At 36.6% G+C, this 25,022-nt stretch overlaps 1 protein-coding gene across 4 annotated transcripts in view; it reads left to right on the top strand.

Moving 5' to 3' along the window:
* The window catches only part of BAIAP2 (BAR/IMD domain containing adaptor protein 2), a 173,793-nt gene that overhangs the window by 87,953 nt on the left and 60,818 nt on the right, over nt 1–25,022 (top strand). For all 4 annotated transcript variants that reach the window (XM_087955986.1, XM_026675750.2, XM_026675749.2 and 1 more), the window contains exons 4-6: nt 11,630–11,691; nt 12,433–12,504; nt 13,179–13,316. In XM_087955986.1, coding sequence (XP_087812112.1) covers nt 11,630–11,691; nt 12,433–12,504; nt 13,179–13,316 — 272 coding nt within the window. The remainder of the gene's footprint in view (nt 1–11,629; nt 11,692–12,432; nt 12,505–13,178; nt 13,317–25,022) is intronic.

Genomic DNA, 25,022 nt, shown 5'->3' on the forward strand with positions numbered 1-25,022 from the left:
ACATCCTTAATTTAGCAACTTGAGGTTCTGATTTAGAGAGGTAATTTGACAAGCTGTTTCAGATAGTAGGAGTTGGGGAAGCTCAGTCATTGAAATTTTGGTGCAGATAGAAGGAGGGAGGGGGTTGGGCCATTAGAACAGTACTTAGAGCTTCTAACCAATGAAGGCAAACCTAAATTCCCTGGTGAGCTTCATATTGTCTTCCTCATAGGCCAGCTAGGTTAAATTTATGGCTGGGAATATATTTCTAATCCAGTAAAATGGAACACTTTTAAGTACAAGGCGTGATAGAAGCAGGTCTGGCATGAGATGTTAAATACATGTGTGTCTGGGTATGTACACATGTTGTGCATATACAAAAAAACACATTCAGCATCTTCTTGACTGTATCTTGCTGGATCACAAATTCTCAGGAAAAGAAAGAAAAGAAAAAGAAAGAAAGAAAGAAAGAAAGAAAGAAAGAAAGAAAGAAAGAAAGAAAGAAAGAAAGAAAGAAAGAAAGAAAGAGAGAGAGAGAAAGGCAATGGCAGCCACTTTGGGCCATGAAGGGATAATATCCCAGATCTATAGCTGCCTCACCAGAATTCCATGATGAATTTGTGAACTGAATATAGAGACTGAATTAGGTAGTGTGGGTATCTCAGTAGAACCTATCCACAGCAGTATTTTGCCTGATTTTGGTTTTTTTCACTGGATGTCACTGATTAACTAGTTACTTTTTAGTAAGATGGGCAGCCAATACATTTAACAAATAATTGGATAACTAAATAACATCTGTCTGGGGGATCAGAGTCACTTTAATTTTGACTCTTATGCTCTAGTAAATCATTGCAGAGCAAATCATTTGCCTTTGAAGTCCCACAGTTCTGCAGGCTTGCAGATTTTCTGGGGCGGGGAGGATTGTTTCTCATTCTTCCTTTGAGTACAGGATCAGACCAGCCTTTTTTTTCCTCTCTGCTTGTGCCCCCTATAAGGACTAATGTCCTGTTCCTGGCATTGGTCTCTTTCTTCTGCACTATTTAACATTAACCTGCCCCATCTCCATAGCAACAGATCCCTTGAAAATGATTGAAGAAATACTTTGGGCCTTGTACAATCACAGCACCTCTCAATCCATCAGTAGAGTACATCAACTTTCTTTAGATTTCTGCCTGGTGGGGTTTTGTTACTCCAGAACTGGTTGTAGTCGGGGCTGGGAGAGAGATTGGATTGTAGTTTTTGCAGTCTCCTGTTAGTCAGCTGGATGATGAGCACTGGATGATTTAATGTGTTCTCTGGGTTTGAAGAAATGAAGCCATGGTCATGGATCATTTTTGAACTGCCTTGTGAGGATTGATTGGAAATGATAATAATGTAAAAATATACACCTTGTTCAGGGACAGAATAAGTTGTTGTTTCCTTTAACTCTGAAAATACAAAAACATGTTATTTATTATTAACTTATAATGATAACAACATATAATTATAAATAATATGTAATATTTTACATTATAATTATATATACCTATAATACATAAGCATTATACATTATTTATAATATATTATTTAAAGTTAATGGCTGCAAAACTCCAGTGGACTCTTTAAAAATGTAGGGGCCATGCATAATTCACAAGGGTGTTGGGAGATAAGAATGATGGCTGTACATGTGTGTGTATGCGAAGGCTGACCAGATTTGATGAGATGCATTGTGTAGAGAGTGATAAAATTCTCACGGTTTTTTTTTTCCTGCTGCAGGATTTTGCATAATCTGAAAGACATAAGGGTCATAGTGAATGTTTCTAGCATTCCCCTCAAGTGTCTAATGTCAGAAGAGAGGCAGTAGCATCTTAAACAGGGCTGGGCAAAGTGTTTTGAATTTTGAGTAGCTACGATTTTGAAATAGCCTGGTTCAAGTTTAAAACAGTTGTTTCAAATTTGAAGCAGGCTGTTTTGATATTTGTCGAAAGGTTTCCAGAGCTATTTTTAGCTCAAAACACTTCCAAGATGATTGAAATGGTGAGTTTCAAGTCTGAAAAAGCTGTTTTGAACTAAAAAAAATGAGTTCTGAGTTCAAAGCGAGACATTTTGAATTTGAGGTGTTTCAGATTTGAAACATTTTGCATGCAGGAATGCTCTTAAGTTTTATATTGCTAATGCTACTTCTGTCACTCCTCTTGGAAAGAATTGAAAAAGCACTATGCTGGTTGGTTTTGTTAAACTGGAAGTTTGTCTTGCAGTTCCTTCAGCTTTCAGTAAAGCAATGTAAATAATATTATAATTTTGAATAAATTGAAAGGAATTTGACTCTGTGACTTCTAAGGAAGTGGACGTGATTCTCCAGTTGTGAACTTGGCCACCTGTTGGTTAGAGCCAAACTTGTTAATGCCACTATTTCATTTCATTTTATTATTTTATTCATTAAATTTATATGCCGCTCATCTCACTATCATAGTGACTCTGAGTGCTAATGGGCATGATTGGGCCCATGCTGTGTTCTCTGCTTTTTTGCATGACAGATTAGTTTCCTCAGTCTTCAAGGAGGCCATGGTGTACCACCTCTTTAAGGAGGTCATCACTGGACCCGCCATCTTGGATAATTTCCTTCCAGTCTTCAACCCCTCCATTTTTGAGGAAGGTGATAAGGTGGTCAGGCTTCAGCTCCTGTCAGCCCTGCTATGCAGACGGAGCAGGAAATCACCTCCACAGGAAGGCTAAACCTACCCTTACTGAGATTGGCTATAATAGCTATACCTTCCCCAGCTTCCTATCCTTCAGTGAATTAGGGAGGTATCTGCCTGAGCCATTTCCAAATTTTGTATTGTTTCTTAGAAGTCCAAACGTGTTTCAACCCCTTTTGCCTAGATAATGATTCTTGCATATTTCTGTCATGGTCATTTCCCTTACATTCTGCAACTCCAAAGGACTTGGAGAGGAAGTGGATTATTTGATATGTTTTAGTCAAGTTTTATCCTGGCATCCAGTACATAGACACTTGTGGATTATCTGTGTTGGTGCCTGGATGGTGGGGCATCCATCATGGGGTTCCTTGATCACACAGTGGCTTTTGATATCATTGACCAAGGTATCCTATTGGGACAGATTTGAGGAGCTGGGAGTGGAAGCTCTGTTTGTGGCCCAACAGTTTCCTACTGCTCCCATTCTTTTGACTTTCCTCAAACTGCTGAAGACTTGGTTGTTTTTCCCAGGCTGTGGGAAAAGGGAGTAGTTGAGCCTCTTTGGTTAGTTTGGTTTTTGATATCAGTTGCTTGTTATCATGTCTCATATGTCATATTATATCTCCTTTAATTTTTTTAAATTTGTAAGCCTCTAAATAAATACATTCCATGAACAAGTGGGAATATGTCTCCATGACTCATGGGATTTGAAGTAATAAAAAATAGTTATGCTTATCTGCAGTTTTGTGAGGTCTATTGTTGCTAGCTGTAATTTAAATATTGCTTATTAAACTTTTTTTTAGTGATCAAAATGATAATGATTTCATATTTCATCTTGCAAGGAAGAGTTGAAAGGAAGTAAAGGCTTGACAATAGACAATCTGGTAAATCTGTGATGGAGATTAGAATTGAAACTGGAGACCGGTTGGCTCGCACGCTTTGTCATGGTGCTAGTCTAGAGGTAGGAAATGTTTAGAATCTCATGCTATAAACAAAAGAGAGGAAAAATCTGGAGGAAAAGGAGGGGGATGTTCCTGTCCATCTGCTGAATCCATTCCCTGAGAAAAATAGAGTAACTCTCCTTAAAATGGATTATAATTATAATAACTTTAGTGTCACTTCAAATGTACACTAATTGGCATACATTAAAATGAAATTTCATAGCATACAGCTCTCAAAGGGTCGCCACCTCCAATATACACTACATAAACATGAGAAAGTACATAAATAAAAGTATGCATATACCCATATACCCACATGTATCGTATGATACAGAAGAAACAATATGGTTTAGTTCAAATTCTCTCTCTTTTTACAGGCAAATATATAAGAAAGCTACCCAAATTCAGTCCCTTCCACTTTTCTACAGCTATATTGACTGAATGAGGCACTAATTTAGTAGTGATCATTTTGGCCTTGTAATCCAAATTTTGGCCTTGATTTACCCAGATTATCTTTCTCAGTTCGAATAAGAATGCAGCTACAACTGGAAAGTCCTCAGGGTAGGGGAGGTCAGGGAATAATTTAACAATATAAATTGCATCAAAATAACAACAAAAACAATAACAAAAAACTCATGGCTGCAGAATACTTACAAAAGTATGACATGCACATTTTCAAAATGGAGATCTAATTAGGTGCCTCATGTAGGTAACAGAACTATAGAGTCCCCTGTGAGCTGTAGTAATCAGAAATTGTTGTTGTTAGTTTTTAAGAAATAAACCTCTGGCATTTCCCCCCAAAGAACTTTTACGTGTTTACTCTGTAAGGGTAGTCTTCATCTTATAACCATTCATTTAATGACAGTTTGAAATTACAATAGCACTGAAAAAAGTGACTTATCAGTGTTTTAGGACCATTGCAGCATCTCCATGGTCACGTGACTAAAATTCAGACGCTTGGCAACTGGTTCATATTTATGACAGTTGCAATATCCCTGGGTCATGTGATCTCCTTTTGCGATCTTCTGACAAGCAAAGTCAATGGGGAAGCCAGATTCACTTAACAACTGTGGCAGTTGTTATTAACTACAATGATTCACTTAACAACTGTGGCAAAAATGATCATAAAATGGGGCAAAACTCAACTGTGTCGCTTAGCAACACAAACTGTGAGTTTAATTGTGGTCAAAAGCTAAGCGCTAGCTCTAATAAAAAGACAGGTTTTCTTCTTCAAACTGGGTGTTGTATGGCATAATAATAAAAAATCACCTGCACAGTTTATAATGAAAATGGAATGAAAAAAATTAGGCGGCTTGTCTGGAGTTGGAAAAAAGAGAGCTTGGGTTATATACCAAAACTTTGTGGGGCAAAAAAGGATGTTAAAACCAGCATTTATTTGGGTGCATATTTAAGCGAGTCACATGGGAGACTATTAGCAGCTATAATTAATATTCCAATTTAACCAATTCCAAAAATATCATGGTTTTTCTCTCTCTCTTTCATTCTTAACTTTATGAGGAAGCAGTATGTTCCACTTAATGCTAGAGAGGGAGGGAGAGAAAACAAATTGAATTACTGCTGGCTTGTGTAATACGAAACAAACACAATGTTAAAAAGTTATGATATTTATATAGTTACTTACCAAGCACATCTAAATTAGATTAAAGTAACCAAAATATTTTTACAATCCTCAAGGCATGACACAACTTTTGAGCACCTTAATGTTTGAAAATTGAAAGTTGAAAACGTTGACATGCACTGGACATTAGCTCTTGTTCCCTTAGCTCATCTTTAATAGCAACCTGCATCTTTTTCTGCATTACACATTCAAGATAGGGAATTAGTGGCCCTCCAAATGTTGTTGAGTAGTAAGTCAATCTTTCTCTGCAGTTTCTTAATCATGCTGGACGGAGCTGCTAGGAATTATGGTTAAGTAACATCTGAAGAGGCACAGATTCCTTGCTGTTAGTCTCACCTAATTAAGTCTGCTTAATAACTCTTCAATTCATCTTACATAATTTAATAAATGCAAGGGTGACCTAATGGGATGATTCCCATGACTGAAGAATGTATTCAGAAGGAAGAGAAAAAAATAGAAAAGGAAGAGAAATTGCACTGTAAAATAAAAAGAGCCAAAGTTAGTAAAACTGAAAAGAGCATCTAAGTTAAATAAGTCTAGCATAAATAAAAGCAGTACTATAGCTGATGTCTATCATCATCTAAGCAGCCACAGGAAAAAATGTTGATGAGGTTTTCCAAAAACAAATTGCAGATCTTTCAAAGAAGCAAGAAGTAGTAAAGATAATCCTCACTTGTGAACCACAATTCAAATTGGTAACTCCATCACTAAGCAATGTGGCTGTTTAGTGAAATGTCACACGAGCATGCCACTCTGATGTCAGTTCCACTATGGTTATTAAACAAATCATGATGGATTATTAAGTGCAACCTTATGTGACCCAACAACTTGTGACTTTCTGCTGGCTTCCCCATTGACTTTGTCAGACACCAGTTGTTAAGATTGCAAATGGGGATCATGTGACTGTAGGATGCTGTAACTATTTATTGTAAATGGTCACTAGTCGTAATGTGGCTATATTACAATCATGTCACTGTGGGATGCTCTGATTGCTACAGGTTTGAGTTGTTAAAGCTTTTTCAGTACCATCATAACTTCACACAGTCACTGAACAAGGCAGACATGAGAAATGTATTGAAGGAAACATTTAAGTTTATTTATTTTTTAAGATTTGCAGTCAATACATGAAAAATGAAACAATTGACAGGGACGGTAGGCACGCCCCCTGATTTTTCTGATTTCTATTAGGAAACTTCCGAATATGGTCTCTTCAGGAAAGTTCAAGATTTGTCATATGGACAAGTTTCTCCTACACAGCATAAAAGAAGGCATAAAATAATTCCTTTTTAGAAAAAAACTTGATACTAGCCAGAAGGGACAACTTATCTAAATAAGTATAGTTAGTAAGATAATAGTTGTAGCAGAAAACTGACTATACATAGCTGGAATTTTTGATTTTAAAGGAAACTTAATATAATTAAACACACTTCTTGGGACCTCAAGAAAAAAGACTTCAGTATACTAACTAGAGAGCAAAGACAACATCTCATGGCAGGAGAAGTGAAGAAAAAGGAGGTCAAGATGGATATGAGTTCCTAAAAGAGGAAATACTAAAAATGCAATTGAAATATTCTAACAAGGAAAATGACAGAAGACACTAGTGTAGCTGCAAAAGAGGCTCAGTAAATCTGAAACACATACATATATATATACACAGGAAATAGACATTGTGACAAGTCACTGGGGAAGGTTAGCTATATGTAACCTACAAATGTAGAACTGGTGGTAGGAAGCTAAAACTAACTGAACAACATAAAAAAAACTCCTTCAAATATGTTCAAAATAAAAGAAAGAGAATAAAAATGGCAAAATGCTAAGGTGAAATAATAAAAAGGCAGAATTATTCAAATCATGTTTTGGCTCAGTCTTTCCTTGAAAAGACGCTTTGGGTTCTGTCTGTTAGATAATTGCACTGAGCAGGATCAAGAGGAAATACTAAAAATGCAATTGAAATATTCTAACAAGGAAAACAACAGAAGACACCAGTGTAGCTGCAAAAGAGGCTCAGTAAATCTGAAACACATATATACACACACAAGAAATAGAAATTGTGGCAAGTCACTGGGGAAGAGTTGAAGCTTATAATTAATAGAAGCTGTGACTGATAGCCAATTCAATTTCAGTTTTATTATATTCTTATAGCAAGCAATCAATAAGGTAAAAGAAAAGGAATAGAAAAAAGGCCTAGTAAATAAACAATGGAAAAGCATACAAAGCAATCTATCTTATTTTCTAGTACAGATCCCCTGCAGGAATATTGTGACCAAATAACACATTTTTTGCAATGTCAGCAAGCAGGAAATCAACATAGGAAATATCGGATTGACTAGGGATTGCTGTTAAGAGGAGAGCGATATAGTTTTGGCACAATATGATATAAAACCTACAATGTAAAAGAACGTATGCCACATAGATAGAGATGATAAGCCACAAGAAGATTGCAATATCTGCCCTATAACAATACGGAGCTCATTCCAGCAACTCCTATAAAGCCCACCGATAGTTCAGATGAGTCAGTGAGTCAAGACAGAGAGCCATACCTTTCTGGTTAATTGTGCAAAAGCTGGGAAATCAGTTCAAATTATGCTGCAACTCAATTTCAAGTACTTATTTAGCTATTAGGTTTTTTTTTAAATATGAGCCAAGTTTATTTAAAGTGGGAGAGAGAGGCCACGTGAAAGCAAGGAACTTCATCCACAGTTGATTGAAAGGTATAACTTAAAACAGAATAGAGCAATGGTGTGTGTGTGTGTGGGGGGGGGGGTGATAGATGAATTTAAGCCAATAAATAAATATAACCAGGCAAGCTCTTGTATCTACTCTAATCAGTTCTGCTTCTAGCCTAAGAGCTACATTCAAGACACCTTTGGGAGTACCAAATATACCACCAGGGAATATCTCTTCATTCTGAATGCGTTTATATCTCTGTTGGTCTAGAGTACTAAAAATACTTGATGATGATCTGGCTGTACCTTGTATTTCTGAGAAATCCTGGAGAACAGATGAACACAATTGCAAAAAACAAATGTCCCTTTCTTTAACACGCAGAAAAGGCAGGATTGGGGAAACTGTAGATTAATCAGATAATAATAGTATCCGGTATATTTCTAAAGCAGATCATAAAACAATAAATCTATAAGGACCTTGGAAAGATTGTAGTAATTACAGGTAGTCCTTGACTTACAACCATAATTGAGCCTAACATCTTTGTCACTAAGTGAGACAGTTGTTAAGTGAATTTTGCCCCATTTGGGGGCCTTTCTTGCCACCATTATTAAGTGAACCTCTGCAATTGTTAAGTAAATCTGGCTTCCCCGTTGATTTTGCTTGTCAGAAGGTCACAAAAGGCGATCACATGACTTCAGGACCCTGCAACCATCATAAATATGAGCCAGTTGCCAAGTGTCCGAATTTTGATTATTGTGACCATGGGGATACTGCAACGGTTGTTAAGTGTGAAAAAAATATATCCCAAAAGTCACTTTTTTCAATGCCGTTGTAACTTCAAACTGCCACCAAAGGAATAGTAGGTTGAGGACTACCTGAACTAGAAATCACCATGATTTCAAGAGCAGATGTTGCCAGGCTGTGTTATTTTTTTAAATTGAGTCACTTTCTTAGTAGATTGTGAGAATGCAGTACACGTAATATATCTTGATTTCAACGAACAAAGGGATGTCTGATTAGTAGTTAGTTAATGTACATTGAATGTCATTACTAAATGGAAACATAGCTGGCTCAAAAGTCACAGTGAAGCAAAATATGTATCTATAATACCACGTCAAATTGGAGTGAGGTATTGATTGGCATAACAGCCTTGCAGTTTCAACATTTTTATTAAAGGTTTAAGAGGTGGAGGCACAATTTATGAAGTTATCAGATAATACAACATAGTTAATGTTTTAAGAAATGGAAATTATTTTAAACAGATCAGGGAAACATGCTAAAAACAGCAGAATAAAATTTAACAGAGCAAGACTCTTTACAATGGAAATAGAACAATGTATTGGTATATAGATGGCTATATCTAGTTTGATATGATTTTTCTTAAAGAAAAAAAGTGCCTCTCCAATTATTTATGGAATCAAACAGTTCCAAAAACATTGGCCATACTGTTTGAAAATCATCTGTCTTCCTACTTTGACAGACAATATTTTATCAATAGTCCATTACTGAAAAATGGATATAATAATTATTTTAAGCAATTTATGCCTGAAAATTGAAATTATTCTATGTTAAAAGACTATAAACACTACAGCATAGCTAATAAGAAATATGGTTTTCAGTATACATTAGTTAATTCAAAGTCATATTATTGTTGATTCTGATCTACAGAGGAATGATGAAACTAAATTTCGTATGTTAACTATGTAACTAAATTCACACTAATTAAAAAAAGTCTTAAGTCAGGACATACAAGCTCTTTATTCCAGAGGTGGCATAACATATCTCATAACACTTCTTGCAGTAAAAACAGTTTTAATCCTGCCCCAAAACTCTAACCTCTAGGGCATTAAGAACAGTCATATAGTTTCCAGATCATGGGAAGTAATTACTATATTCTGTGTTTATCAAACCTATTTTACATCTTGTATTTGGTTTTAAACATTGATAAGGAATCAGATAAACAAGCTGAGGAAACTGAAAACAGGATGACCCAATTTTCATAGAGCCTAAGAAGAGACGTTGCAGAAACAGGGTATATTTAACTTTGAGAGGATGAGGAAGATAAATAGCTCACTTCAAACACCTGAAAGAATGCTAGAAGAAGCTGCATAATCTGTTTTCTAGCCTGTCAAAGTGCAGAACATGGAATAATAGAGTTAAGTTACTGGAAAACTAAGTGAATGGTAGAAAAAAATATATTCCTAGCAAGAAGTGTAGCAGTGAAACCAATAGTGTAGGAAATGAAATGGATATGTTCAGGGTCAGACTAGATAGCCATCTGTTTTGGATGCTTACATTTAGGTTCTGAGGCGTTTGGGTTCAATATCCAAAATGCCCCTTTCCTATTTCTGTATAAATCTGTGACAAACTGCGTAGGATTTCCACCATATCTATGCTTAATGTGCTCATTCCACATTCTGATATTATTTTGTTGGAAGAATTTTGCAGACCTCCAGAAATGGATCAGTACTTTGTGAAAAAATTTTTTTTAGTAAATTCTTGTCAAGACTAACATGTAATTCAAGTGTATTTTTATTGGATTTTTTTTCATTTCACTGACTGTAAATTCTATTTGGTAACATCTCCCTCCCTCCATCCATCCAAAACTTCAAAACATCTGCAGAAATATTTGTATGTATTTGCATGAACATGTCTAATGTACACATCTAATCTATTGCACATTTTTGCAAGTACTTTTATATATACTTTTCCTTAAATTAACATTTGGTACAGTTTCCCCAGTGCACAAATTTTAAGCATATTGTTCAATTGTAAATAGAATAACAAAATTCCAAGATGCACATTTTGATATTTACTAGTTTTTCAGGTTGTCCTGTGAATTGCAACGTTCCAATATTTATATAAATTGCACCCACCTTTATAAAGGCATTACGCTACTGTTGCTGCTTCAAATATTTTTTTCTCCTTAACTGGAATATAATTAGCTAGCAGTAGCTATTATCAGAGATAGGAGATATTTCCATAGCAGACGTGCATATATTTGAAAGGAGCCATTATTCTTTAAAAGGCCTGGTGTCAAATAGCTCCTGCTAAATGGAATGCGTTTGGAGGGGAGCAGTGGCAGGTGCCCTTTATTTAGCAAAACTGTAAAGGGTTAACTTTTCAGATCTTTTTTTCTCTGGGAGCGAGGCCAATGTTGACTCTGTGTCTTCTTTAGGAAAATTCATTTGGTTGAAGATCTGAAAGAGAGGTTCCAAGGGAATAAATAACTTGCAAAAAACTGTGTAGCCTTTATTGCTTCTCTTGGGAATTCATCAATAAACACAAGGCACAACATCTTTAGCTATTGCAGTGTTTGGCAAGGAATGGCCATCTGGTAGCCTGAGCAAAACATGCACTGGTTGCAGTCACATGTAAACTAAACCAAGACATAAATCATAGTTTGTGGAGCAAGTCAGAGCAGCTTTAATTGCATATTACGCTATGTTTTACATTGCTTATTGTCATACACCAGCCAGGCATCAAGGATCAATTTTGCTTTTCCTGTCTTCATTCTCCTGGCTGGATGCCATTGTTGTATATTCACTTCCAATCGAAATTAGTCTTAAATGAATCCTTGAAATAAGCTTTCTTTGTTTCAGCAAAGGGAAACTGTTAACTAAGGCTGCATTTGGGAGTGGGGAGTGGGGGGAAGAGAAGGTTGATACAGAGCAGTCTCTTGGATTTGTTTTATTTAGTCTCTCTTCTTTTGTCTTACTTTTTTCTAGGGGATGTTCTGTTCCAGATGGCTGAAGTCCATAGACAGATTCAAAATCAGTTAGAAGAGATGGTAAGTGCTTGTGTTCTTATTAACTTGTCTTTTTGCAGAGTCTGGCCAATGGGCAGCCTGCAGAGCCTTTGATACATATGGATTTAAAACTGAAACACATCTGCTGTAGAATAGCTGCCAAATCCTTTAAGTAAGAATAAGGACCTCAATTGAATAAATTGTGGGCCAAACAAAATTGCAAGTTTTCAAGGCTTTTGAAATGTCCAAGAAATCTGATTGGTTTCAAGTAGCTTCCTGATTAATTAGGAGAGGTATGTCCTTAATTACTCCCTGATTTTCAAGTAGAGTGGCCAATTAAGCTTTACTCAAAAGAATAAGAAATAGAGATTATTTTCCATAGAAATATGTTGAATCTCAGCCTAGTGGGGAAGTTGGTTAACAGATAACCTGCTACTAACTAGAAATGAGAAATGTTTATTTTTATGTCTTACACTTCTTTATTTTCAAGGTAGAATTGAATCAAGTAGTCTCCAGCTACAGAATATCTTCAAAAACTGTGCTCTAAGGAAGAATTCATCCATGTTACTTACACTGTTCATTGCTTGTTATTCCAATTATCCATTATTGCTTCATTGCTTTTATTTTATTTCGTTTCATTTTACCATATTTATTTGCCATTCTGTTTTCTATTATCAACCACTTGTAATGATTTGTTTGGTATCAATGTAGATTATCTTTTTATTTATAGTTTTCCTCCAGTGATAAATTATAATATTTATGCTTGTTCGGTTCACTTCTCAGCTGAAGTCCTTCCACAATGAACTACTAACACAGCTTGAGCAGAAAGTAGAGCTAGATTCACGGTATCTAAGCGTAAGTAGTAAGCATTTTTTATTGAATGTCAATTGGATTAGTAGCTATGTAGTTATTAACATGGCATTATGAAGCTACCAAAGTTCAGCTACTTGACAGTGAACAAAACTATAAACTGCTTATAGTAGGGATGAGTTTGCAAGAACTGGCAGGTGCCTTCATCTGTTTTTGCAAGATGCAGATTAAGAGAAATGTTTATTCAAGATCATTTGAATAAGCATTGGAATAAGTGCTGTAAGAAAAACAAACATTTATTCAAATCATTTTATTCAGACAAATTATGCTTTAGTTATTGCATATTTTTAAGGATGCTCGTGGTTAAAATTAAATCCATAGGGATTCTCATTTAGTTTTTTTCTATTTTTAAAGAAGATTCACATAGTGGGGGGGGGGGGGAAGGGTTGCACTGTGTATTGAATTGTGTATTGGAATTAGAGTCCCTGGACTCATGGGAAATGCTTTCTTGGCATGTCTCAAAGGAAGACAGCTTTTGTTTCTAATCAATGCACCCTCATTCAAAACATGTCCTCTACAGCAGGTATAAGGTTGAGACCTTTCTGCCTGCAGGAAGCATATAAACTATGCTCATTACCCAAAAGGGAAATCTCTGCCCATGTCTTCAGCCTATTATTATTTCAACTATTCAGCACTCCCACACATCTTCCATGTTTCAGGCTGCACTAAAGAAGTACCAGACCGAGCAAAGGAATAAAGGGGACGGAGTAGAGAAATGCCAGGGTGAATTAAAGAAGCTTCGGAAGAAGAGCCAAGGAAGCAAAAATCCTCAGAAGTATTCAGAGAAGGAGCTGCAGGTAGGCTAATAAGTTAATAAGCTGGGTGGGGCATCATTTAACTGGGATTGTATTTGATTGGTAGGTTGACATTACCATTATGGGTTGATCCATGACAGATGGAAGTGAATTTGGGTGGGAGTCATTGGCATTGGCTTTGAATCCCTTTGTATGATAAAAGCCAATATGGCCATAAGAATATAAAAGTTCAATCCTTTGCACATATCCTTGGGAGTAAATTTGATTCCAGTCAGTAAGAATTTTTTCTAAGTTAACTATTTGGATTGCAGATCTTGAACATTGTACAGCGTCATTTTATTCTTTATGACATATTGATTAAAAGGTGGATATATACCGTAAATCCTGACATTCTGTTGCGTGAAGAATTTTATCTACTAATAGTCCGAAGATTGGTAACTGATCCGGTTGTTATATCTAAGAGTCCACTGAATTTTAAAACCAAAAACTGGTGTGTGTGTATATAATACATTGTTTAGAATGGAACTGATTCTTTCCAGTTCTTATATCTGGTTTGCTGAAAACTACTTTTATTCAGGCTTTTTGAATTTAACCTTTGCTATTTTGGTAAGCTTCTAAACAATGATTCAAAAGTTGATCCAGATTTTCTTACCTTGTTAACATTGTGGCAACAATGTCTGATACTTCTGTCTGCAATAGCTACACATTCAACTCCAGAACCGGATTCATGGGTTCAGCAGCTGTATATTACTACAAAGCAGGGGTCTCCAACCTTGGCAACTTTAAGCCTGGAGGACTTCAATTCCCAGCTTTGCTGGCTGGGGAATTCTGGGAGTTGAAGTGCTCCAGACTTAAAGTTGCCAAGGTTGGAGACTCCTGCTACAAAGTATGGGTTGAGGGCGAATTAAATCATTACTCGTGTGTAGATTGCCTGCAGCACAAGCCTTCTTCTTGGGGTTAGGAGAAGCTGTGGTAGAATTTCTAAGGAGGAATTTGAAACTCAGGGAGAATAAATGAAAAGCTTCAAATAGAGGAGGTTTGGAAAACCAAATAGCAATCAAATTCCCACTCACAGCATTAATCAAACTAATGCCTTGAGCCCAGAGACTTCAATCTGAGGCCTACAACCATAGGCCTCTCTAGCACTGACAGGTCAAGTTACGGTACCCACTAATATTAGAGTTGTTGTTGGATATTTTTATTTATGAAATTTCTATACTGCCTATCCCACCTAAGTGACTCTGGAAGGTCTGCAAACAACCCTATTCACAGTGCAAACTTAATCCTATCATTCTTTTGGTTTATTTTATTGAGCAAATGTGGTAATCTGCATTTTGTTTGTTTGAAGACTATACCTAAAAGAATAAAAATTTGCATCCTGAAATGAAATTGTTATTGCCATTAGATAATTTCATTTATTAAATGTAAATGCCGCCTGACTGCAAGCCATTCTTATTGCTTTGGTTAATTTGCAGACTCAAATACATAGAGAAAAGGGTTTGATTACCATTTAAAGTGGTACCTGTTCTTTTTCAAAACAAAGGGAAAATAAATAAACTTTGGAATTTGGGAGTTTAAGAGTTGAAATTTCATCAGATTTAGAAGGTAAATGATCAAGATGTTCCATAACCTGTATTTAGGATGTGCACCATCACAGAAGTTGTCCTTCGTTCCTCATTTCTCTTAAGTCCAGAGGCAAAGGATGAAGCCCCCGGGACGTGCAGAACTGCTGCAGCTCATCCTAGTCTTAGGAATTAATTTATGAAGTTATCTAAGCCATTGTGCATGATTAGTATTGTGCTTGGAACATTTCTATTAAGATGCCAGATAAGCAACCCTTCGCAGTTTTTTAAATGCAGGTATAAGAAATAATTGCCAAGTGTTCCATATAAAGAGTATGCCAAGAAACATCAGATATTTTATTGTGTGAAAAAAATAAATAAAGTTTCTCAATCCTAATTGGCAGCCTGCCCTGAAAAGAGAAGCAGCAGAGTTTTATTTGCAGTTGCCTCTCAGGTTGCCTTGAGCTATTTGATTGCAGAATGAAGTGTAAAATAATAGGTAAACTTCAGAATATCCAGCACTAGTCATTTAGGTTTAAGCAGAGTGACAACAGTGAACTTTCACAATGCTTTTTCTTTGGCATGATTACTTTTGATTAAATAAAATGTTCTCTTTACCTTGTACTTTCATGTTTACTTGCTTAATTTATTTGCAATAGACATTCCAGTTGTTTTTAAGAACTGGGTGAAAAAAAGAAATAAGCTAAAATGTGAACTCCCACATTTTTTAGGAGGAACAGATATTTCATATTCCTTGTTCAGATAGTGTGTGACTTGATCCATCAAGTGTTCTTAGCTGTATTAGAGCAGAAATTTCAGAATATGTTTCTGAAGGAAAAGTTTCCCAAAGGGCATTATTGTGTGACCTCTGTTTAAATTTCCTGGGATTATGCTGCTGCATTGAAGCTTATCCTTACACCCTTCTGGAGAATGTAAAAGCACGACCGCTTTGTTTCAATGGCAGTTCCGGCACTGATGAAATATTGTTTGTGTGTACATAGGCAGATAATTGTAGACAATGTTCAAAAGAGCCTGAATCTTGCAGAAGAAAAGTCTGCTTTAATGGTTTAAAAAGAAGTACAATCCTTGACTTACAACCACAAATGAGCTCAATATTTCTGTTGGTAAGCAAGACAGCTGTTAAGTGAGTTTTGCCCCATTTTACTGACTTTCTTGCCATAGTTGTTAAGTGAATCGCTGCAGTTGTTAAGTTAGTAACATGGTTGTTAAGTGAATCTGCCTTCCCCACTGACTTTGCTTGTCAGAAAGTTGCAAAAGGAAATCCCATGACTCCTGGACACTACAACCTTCATAAACACATATCACTTGTCAAGTGTCCAAATTTTGATCATGTGACCATCGAGATGGTACAGCAGTTGTTGGAAAAATGGTCGTAAGTCACTTCTTTCAGTGTCTTTTGTTTTTGTAAATTTTATTTGAGTTTTCACAAAAAGAAATACAAATAAAACATCTTTTTTGAAAGCAGCATAATCCCGGGTTACATTTCTTCGTACAGACACAAATTCAAGTTCATGCTCATTTTTATATTCTATTCCATATCTTATTACTATTTTACATTTTCTACATGGCTTCTCCCCTCTTTTAATTTTCTCAATTTTATTTTATTTATTTCATCTCAATTCAAAACATTATATTTATATTTTTTGTCTGTCCTGTTTCAATTGTCTATCATCTTTTCTCATTATACAAAATTTCTCCTGTAGTTACTGATTGGAGTATGACGCCTTTATATCTTTCCCCTAAAATTATAACACTCACTATAATACATAACTTCCATTCGGATTCTGCTTGGTACATTCTTAAACTACACACAGTATTCTTAAAAAAAGAAAAAAAAAGAAAAAAAGTTGTAAATGTATATAATTAAAACAACATTCCATTCCAATCCAATTCTATCATTAATATTAATATTCATTAAAGTCTTAACATTTTTCATGTTACTTTTCAATTAAATATCATACTTCTATGGGAACCCTCTCCACTTATATTTTATAAAACATTGACTAATTAAAATGTTCCCGTTCCTTCCTAATTCAATTTTCTCATTTATTTTATTTCATTTACTTTATTCACCAACATTTCACTAAATTACAGTAACTATTTTATCCCTCATTCTCATCATATGTTGTTTCCAATTTTCTAAAGTTATTTCTATTACTAATATAACAATACAATCTTATGTACCTTTACAGAATCCCTTTTTCAGTTAAATTTTCACCCATTATCTCTAAATAGGTCCTGTTTCTTTATATCTTGCTCCAGACCTTTGTAACTTCTTTTCCTTTCCTTCTTCCCTCTCTTCTTCTCTCTCCCCTTTTTACCCCTTTGTCTCTCTACCTCAATTTCCCTCTTCTGTATTCCCCTTTTCTGTTGCTTTCCAGTATTATACTTACTTTTCAAATTATTTCTTTTTCTTTGGTTGTTTTTTTAAATCTTAAATTCTCCATCCTCTTTCCCCACTTTCCTTTTTCTTCCCCACATAAAGTTACTTGTTCATTAAAGATGGCTTCTTCTTTGTCCCAGTCTTCTTGTTTTGCAGGCGTTTCTTGTTGTTTCTCATAGTTCCAGATCTCCATTTCTAAGAATTGAAAAACGAAGCCAAAAGAACCCTTCCCTTCTTGTGCATCTTCTTTGTACTTTTTAAGTTCCATTTTCAATTCATCCAAAAGTGATGCCATTGCAGAAATTTTTAAACAACCACCCGATTGATTTTAGTCATTCAAATATAATAACCAAAAATCCAAAAGTCACCAAGTAATCCAAATACACGCAAGCTGTTTCTTTTTGCTCTTTCTTTTTTTCCCCACTTTCTCTTCCTGGGGTTACTATTTAGTTGCAAAGTTTCAGTTAAAATGTATCTTTTAGAAGTCTTATTGAAGTTTTACTTTAGATTCTTTTAAAGTCCAGGCAGTCTCCTCCCTCTTCCAGATCCTGCCCTTATTCTTTTTCTCTCCCTTCCTGCTTATAGAAGAAAAAGTTTTAAGTGTCCAGAAATCTTTATTATCCCTTTGGCATTTAGTTATATTTTCAGCTGAATTGCCTATTGATGCCAAAGCGGATTTTTCCAATTTCTTATTTAGGTCTCTTAGTTGTCAATATAAGGAAGGAGAGAGAAGAGAAAAAAAAGCCAAACCTTTCCCTTTTCACTTTCTTTCGCTGCTTCTGACTCTTCTTTGGGAGCGATGTTATTTCTTGTAAAATTTAAATTCCAGGGTACCTTGGTTGTTGCTTTTTCAACTTAGCCCAGTCAGCCAAAACTTTCACTTCTTATCTTCCTCCTGCACGTTCTTTTCCGGTTGAGCTCTTCTTTGAGGTGGCCATTTCTGACCACCGCTCCTACCGCCTTCGGGAAAGGGAGTAATGGCCAGCTGAGGAGGAGAGATGCGGCTCTCCTCGACCCTGCTGGCGGTCTTCCCCCTCTTCACCACCTCTACGTGGTGGCTTAGCCCCAAAACCAGCCGGCTCGGGGCGCTCCAGCGGCGAGCCCAGGCAGAAACCGCGCACGATCGCGGATTCCTGTCTGTCGCCGAAGCCCTTCAAACCAGAAGTTTCACTTCTTTCAGTGTCTTTGCAACTTCAAATTATCACTAAGTGAATGGTTGTAAGTTATACTGTATATTACCTGTACTTGGTTTGTATTAATACACTTTATAGAGCAGCTCTTAGAAGTCCTTTGTACAGTCCAGCCTCTAATATTCTTCTATACTTTGGGGGGGAAATGGGGGACATACTACTTCTTGCACTCTTGCTTTATTTTAAAGAATTTTCCTTGCATGAAAAATCAGAAGAATGTCTCCTATCTTTTTGCGCAATTAAAAAGTGGATGATTGCAAGTAATGGGAGTTCCCAACCTAAGCTGTGCTCTTGACATTGGCCGACCTGCTCAGGCAGCAGGAGGCTGGATCTGACTTTTCAGATCAACCCACTTCATTGATTCCTTAGCCTTGATCTATAAGGCAAAGGTAGCAAAAAACGCTGCCAAGAATATTGTAAAAGTAAAACCATTCATGTTGGAGTTTTAAATGCAGAATTGTCCTTGTGATGTAAGACAGGCTCCAAACTTAGAAGCTAGAACAGGCATCCTAACTGTTTTCTGAAGGAATATCCAGATAAATAAATCCTGGAACCTGATGCTCAAAATTGATCAACTGGAAAACATTTTCATCACAAAATTCTAATGTGCACCACAGTTGAAGAACTTACCAACTATAACAATTTTCCAGTGAGGAACATTTGTGTTTGGGTGTGTTGGCCACCTGCATTAACATTTGGTAACAAGTGACGTCCAGCAGGGAAGGTAATTCTCAGCTATGAAATTTCACAGCTACTTTAAGGAACAGCTTAACACTTGTACTATTCACATACTAATGTTTCAACACCAATTCTTTATGTGTTTTAGAACAGAAGTCTCCAACCCTGGCAACTTTAAGACTTGTGGACTTCAACTCCCAGAATTCCTCAGCCAGCAAAGCCAGCAAAGTAATTCTGGGAGTTGAAGTCCCCAAGTCTTAAAGTTGCCAGGGTTGAAGACCCCTGTTTTAGAAGATTTAAATATTTGCTGTTATCTGAAGCACCTTAAAATTTCCATTAAGGTTTTGCACATTTGATGTGCTTTTTTGGGGGGGGGGAGTGGGAAACTAGTCCTTTCTCTGAGATTACGGTTCTTACAATTATTGCATAGAATGTATTTAAGATTTATAATTGTTTCAGGATATATGATGCTTTTTTTTTTTTTGCTGTATGCCATTCTGAGATGGATAGCCATATAAATCTGATAAATAAAATATATGTAAATTGTAGACTAAAGTAGAAAAAAATGTCCCCATTGCAAATCCATAGGTGCCACACATGTGCTGTAGAGGGATGTGAGGCATCTCTTGGAGCAGAGTCGAGGCAGACGGAAGGCTGTAGAGGAAGGAGAAAGAAAATAACCTTATATGAGCATGGTGCCCTCAAATAATGTTGGATATAGTCACTGTTATTGTATTTCAGTAAGTTTTAGTGGAAGAGTAGACTAGCTGGCTACTTCCCTCCAAATAACCAGAAGAATTAGTGAAGAAGCACAGGGTAAATGAAAACATATTTAAGAAATAGATAACATGTTACATATGGCCCATATAGGAAGTTGCTTTTCTATATTTACCCAAGGATTTACTAGGATAGAGCTTACAAGTTTATTTCAGTGTTGGGATTCTAAAATAGAACTGTTTCCAGGACTTGTTATACAGAACAATGCCATTTCCTGAGCTGCTTAATCAGAACTCACATACAATATCTCTGATAAGGATGAAATAAATTTAAATTTTGTACTCATAACTTTCAGGAGAATTTAAACCCAGTAAATAAATAATAAAGACTATGGAGTTTTTACTTTATAAAGACTAAAGACTTTTTATTTTTTAAATACCATGGCCAAAGAATCTCATCTCAATTGACAAGGGAAAAGATATACATCCATTAGATCTTTCTCCGCTCGTATTTGATGTTAAATGTTCCTCTGTCGAATGATAATATGGGTAAATATAACTATGAGCAAATTTTTCTGTCTGTATCAATTGTAGATGTAATTTAGAGTGCTCTTCCCCAACCTGCCCACAACTAGTAGAATCATAAATTCCGGCTTTCCCAACAACGCATAAGAATATATTGCTGAAATGTGGATATTTGATATTGGAACATTATGCTTTCTGGGAATCTGAGGGTTGCAGTACCAGCACAAAGAGGAGACCAAATGTCGACAATTGACTGACAGTGTCAAAGGTTGTGCTAAGTCAACATTTTTTTTCCCAACAAACATTTTTTTTACACTAGAAATAGGGTATTTTTTTTAAAAAAAGAAAAGCATAAATGCTTTTGTCCATTGACCTATGCAATACAAGTACTCCTCAACGTGCGACCACAATTGAGCCAAAAAAAATTATTACTAAGCAAGATAGTTATTAAGTAAATTTTTGCCCCATTTTACGACCTTTCTTGTCATAGTTGTTAAGTGAATCACTGCAGTTAGTAACGTAAATCTGGCTTCCCCATTGATTTTGCTTGTCAGAAGGTTACGAAAGGTGATCATTTGTCCCCAGGCCACTGCAACTGTCATTTATACATGCCAGTTGCCAAGTGTTTGAATTGTGATCAAGAAACCATGGAGGTGCTGCAATAGTCGTAAGTATGAAAAACAGTTAAAAGTCTTTTTTTTTCAGGGCCGTTATAACTTTGAATGGTTACTAAACGAATGGTGGTAAGTCAAGGACTACCTGTAATGTCTTCTTGCATGAAAACAATGGAATCATTCTGTGTTAAGAGTCCTATAACTGGATTTATGAAAGGATTATTAACTTAAATCACAAATTGCACCAGATGAGCTGTCCTGAAATATTCTGGAAACGTTCGATATAAAAAGATCTTTGCTTTTGGAATAGATTGGTTTTCAGTTCAGTATATCCAAGATACTTGAAACAGCCCATGTTGCACTTGAAAAAAACAACAACTTTGCACTCAATCCAGGATGTTTTATGAAGTTTCACACTTGAAACAGTTCAACACTAAACATTTGCATACTCTCTGATCTCGGCTTGATTCTATACTGATTTCCCCTTCCATTCAATCATGTCTGATTCTTGAAGACTGCCTGGATAAGTCCCTGCAGTTTTCTTAACAAGATTTTTCAGTAGTGGTTGGCCACTGCCTTCTTTCTAGAGCTGATAAATAGAGACTAGCTAAAGATAATCTTAGCTGGCTTCATACCTAAGGTGAATTCCCAGTCCCCTGGTTTCTAGCTTGATGCCTTAACCACTACATCAAATACCGATTTCCAAATAGCACATGACAAGCAATTGTCCTGCTTTTTGTTTGAATTCACCAAACCTCTTTGATGTGTATCAGTTGCCTAAGAATTATATATCTTTATTTCAAAATGTGCTTCCTTAAGAAATTTATTTGGCTGTCCCACTTTGTGATTCTAGGAGGGTTGCAGTAAACCAAAAATAAGCCAAAACAAATAGACAATTCAATTAAAATGAATATAGGACATAGTTGCTTCTTTTCTTTGGGTGGGACACCCCAGCCATAGCTCCAGAGGAAAAAGATAAGGTTTTAATTCCTTTTTAAACAGCAACAGGGTTGGGGCCAGTCAGAGCAAGAGGGAGATTGTCTCGGAGAGCAGGTGCCGCAGTAAGTGACTGGTAGGGCCGTGAGTAACTGGGTATGCTCCTAATTATTAACAATGAAGGTAAAGACAGGGTTCCATTGCCAACCTGCTACAGCAATGCCATCCTGTGTGTGTTCTGATCTTTCACTAACACCCTTTCTTTTTTCCTATGGAAGTGTGGCTGTATAGTTGACAGTAGTTATTTTAAAAACAATGCCACTCCCTTTCTGGCACAAGACTCCACACAGATGCTCTGAGCTTATGGAACTTTTTCAGTTCTTCCTAAAACTGGTGGAAAGCAACTCTGGATTTAGACTGTCAATATAAATGGAAGACTGCTGAGACTGGAGGCAGCATACACCCTAAATGTCTCTTTGCCTTGCTTTACTTTAATGACTTTCGAATACTTTCACTCCAGTTCCCTCCCACCCTATCCAGTTGGCAAAAGATGTCACATACCTGTCCAGCCATACTCTCCCCACTATTGGGAGGGAGAGAGAGAGAGACAGAGAAATGCCAATCTATTTGCAGAAAAGTCATATGTTACTACTTAGGAAGAATCCTAGACTTTGCTTTAGTAGACATGTTTATTTAACTGGCGGTTAAACATCCACGATTCAGATTCTGTGAATTTCTTGTTTTGATATTTTGGGACCCCAGGAAGTTCAAAAGCTGTTTTTTTGTGCACTGCCATTGTTTGCAAAATATAACATTTTGTCATTGTCCTGAAGCATTAAAAAAAAGCCCTTGCTTTATGAAAAAAGGACAAACGGCTGCTCTGATGACAAGGTTGAATAAATATCCAAACTTTGGTTTGCAAGCCTAACGTATCAAAAACCTAACAGCTGTTCTCTGGTTGCTTTGCTCGGTCATATGAAAATTTCAGCAAGCTGTGTTACTTCAAAAGGATTATTGTCCTTAAACACAACTTTAAAATTGCTATTCCGAATAGGAATGCTGTTTTAGGAATTGGTTGCCATGCGCATGAAATGTAAACTTCAATACATTATTTATTGCAGTGAGGTTTGGATTCTCAGTTGGAGGAAAACCCTTTAGCATCATAGAATTATACCAAATTTCTATTTCTATGGAATTTAATAGAGTTGGAAATAAATTTATGCATCAAGGACTGGTTCTCAATATTTACTACTTTTGGGAGAATATTTATTCTCCAGTCTAGAATTTAGTATTTAGTTGTTCTCTGGCATGTGTACTTTTACCCCTCTGGATACTACTTAGATCTATTTCAAAATGAACCACAGCAGAATCTTTGGGTTATATGTTCATTCATCTTCATCCGCTTGGGTGGATCCCTCTGTTTCGCTTGGGAAATAAACCTTGACAGATTTCTCTAACATACTTAGAAAAAATGAACATTAGCCACAGCGGAACAGTCTTGTTTCCTTCCTTTAAATCTAGGTGAACCAGTTGCTTGTAGGCAACATGTTTCCCCATGAGTAGAAACAACATTGAAAGAAGTTATCATCTGTTAACAATATTTTGTACTATATGATTATTCATTACATGACATTGTGTGTGATGGAAACCGACTTGGTAACAATACTTATCAAATGCTGGTGTTTCTTTCTTCACAGACTTTGATGGTAGATAAGTAATTTTGTATCTTTGGCCAAGGACAAATATATTGAATTTTATTCAATCCTTGTCTTTTACAGGTAGTCCTTGCTTACCAACCATTGATTCAGCGACCATTCAAAGTTGCAATAGTACTGAACAAGTGATAGTTACAACTGGTCCTCAAAATTCCTGCTGTCTCAGTGCCCCTGAAGTCACACGGTCACAATTCGGACACATGGCAGCCAGCTCACGCTTACGAAAGTTACATCATCCCAGGTCACATGCTCATTTGCAACATTCCCTGCCAGCTTCCTACAAACAAAGTGAGGAAGCCAATTGGGAAGACCAAAAATCGCACTGGTAGTTCCAATTCACCCTGGCCTTCCATTGGCTATACCTTTGCTGCGCCATCCATCCCTTCCCAATCTTTCTGTGCTTGTGTATGACCTTTGCCAGGCCGTCCAAGCCCTCCCCTGACCTTCCCCAACTCATGTACGCCCCTACATTAGCTCTCCTAAGACTTCCACTGATCTCCCCCAACCCCAGCGGCACTTTCCAAAACCCCACAGCAGCTCTGTTCTCTTTGTTTGGGAATCCTGCCTTGTGGTTACAATGGCAATGGGACTGCTGGGATTGCTGGTGCTAAGCAATGCAGTCACTTTTCACTGTGCTTTACATCCACACTATTTAGTGACCAGGCAATCCTGGTCCCAGTTAATGTCATAATCCGAGGACTACCTATGTTACCTTTAGCTATTTCAATCTTTGTTGTTGTTGTTGTTGTTGTTGTTCAGTTGCTAGGTCATGCTTAACTCCCCACAGCCCCATGGATCAGGCCACATCAGGCCACTCCCTAACCTCCATGGTCTCTGGGAGACAATGTTTCAATATTTCAGTATTACTAAACATAATATTCTGGACCTTTCTATCTATGAAATGACTAATAGGTGGTTTAGCTTGGTCAGAGCAGCTCTTTGGTATCCGGACCCTGAATGGAGTGTGCATAACAATGGACAGATGATGACAGCTCACAAAGGAACATTATACCCTATTGAGACATCTTGTCAAGCATGTTTAGAAAACAAACAGATCCTTCTAGCATAGCCCAAGCTCAACCTGTGATGCTAATTCTTAAGGCGATTCCTTGCTAGACCCACAACTTTTATAGCCTGATCTTGTGTGTGTGATTACTCAGAAGTAAATAAAGCTTACTCCCAAAGCCATAAGATCAGTTGTTTCATCAGGAAGGAAGGCCTTTCATTGTCTAGCGATGTGTATGGTTTATATTTTCTAGTTCTTTTTCTGCCCGGTTGGATAAAAAGTACTTAAGTGAGCCAATTCTTTTAAAGATATTTCTGCACCATAATGTTTCCATGTCTAGTCGTTTGGAATTCCTTACATCTGCTCCTATGAGTCTTCCTCTCAAGCTGTAAATATAGCTTT

This window comes from Notechis scutatus, chromosome 2 (genome assembly GCF_049901735.1).
Source record: "Notechis scutatus isolate UNSWTSFEM ecotype Mainland chromosome 2, rNotScu1.2, whole genome shotgun sequence".
NCBI lineage: Eukaryota > Metazoa > Chordata > Lepidosauria > Squamata > Elapidae > Notechis > Notechis scutatus.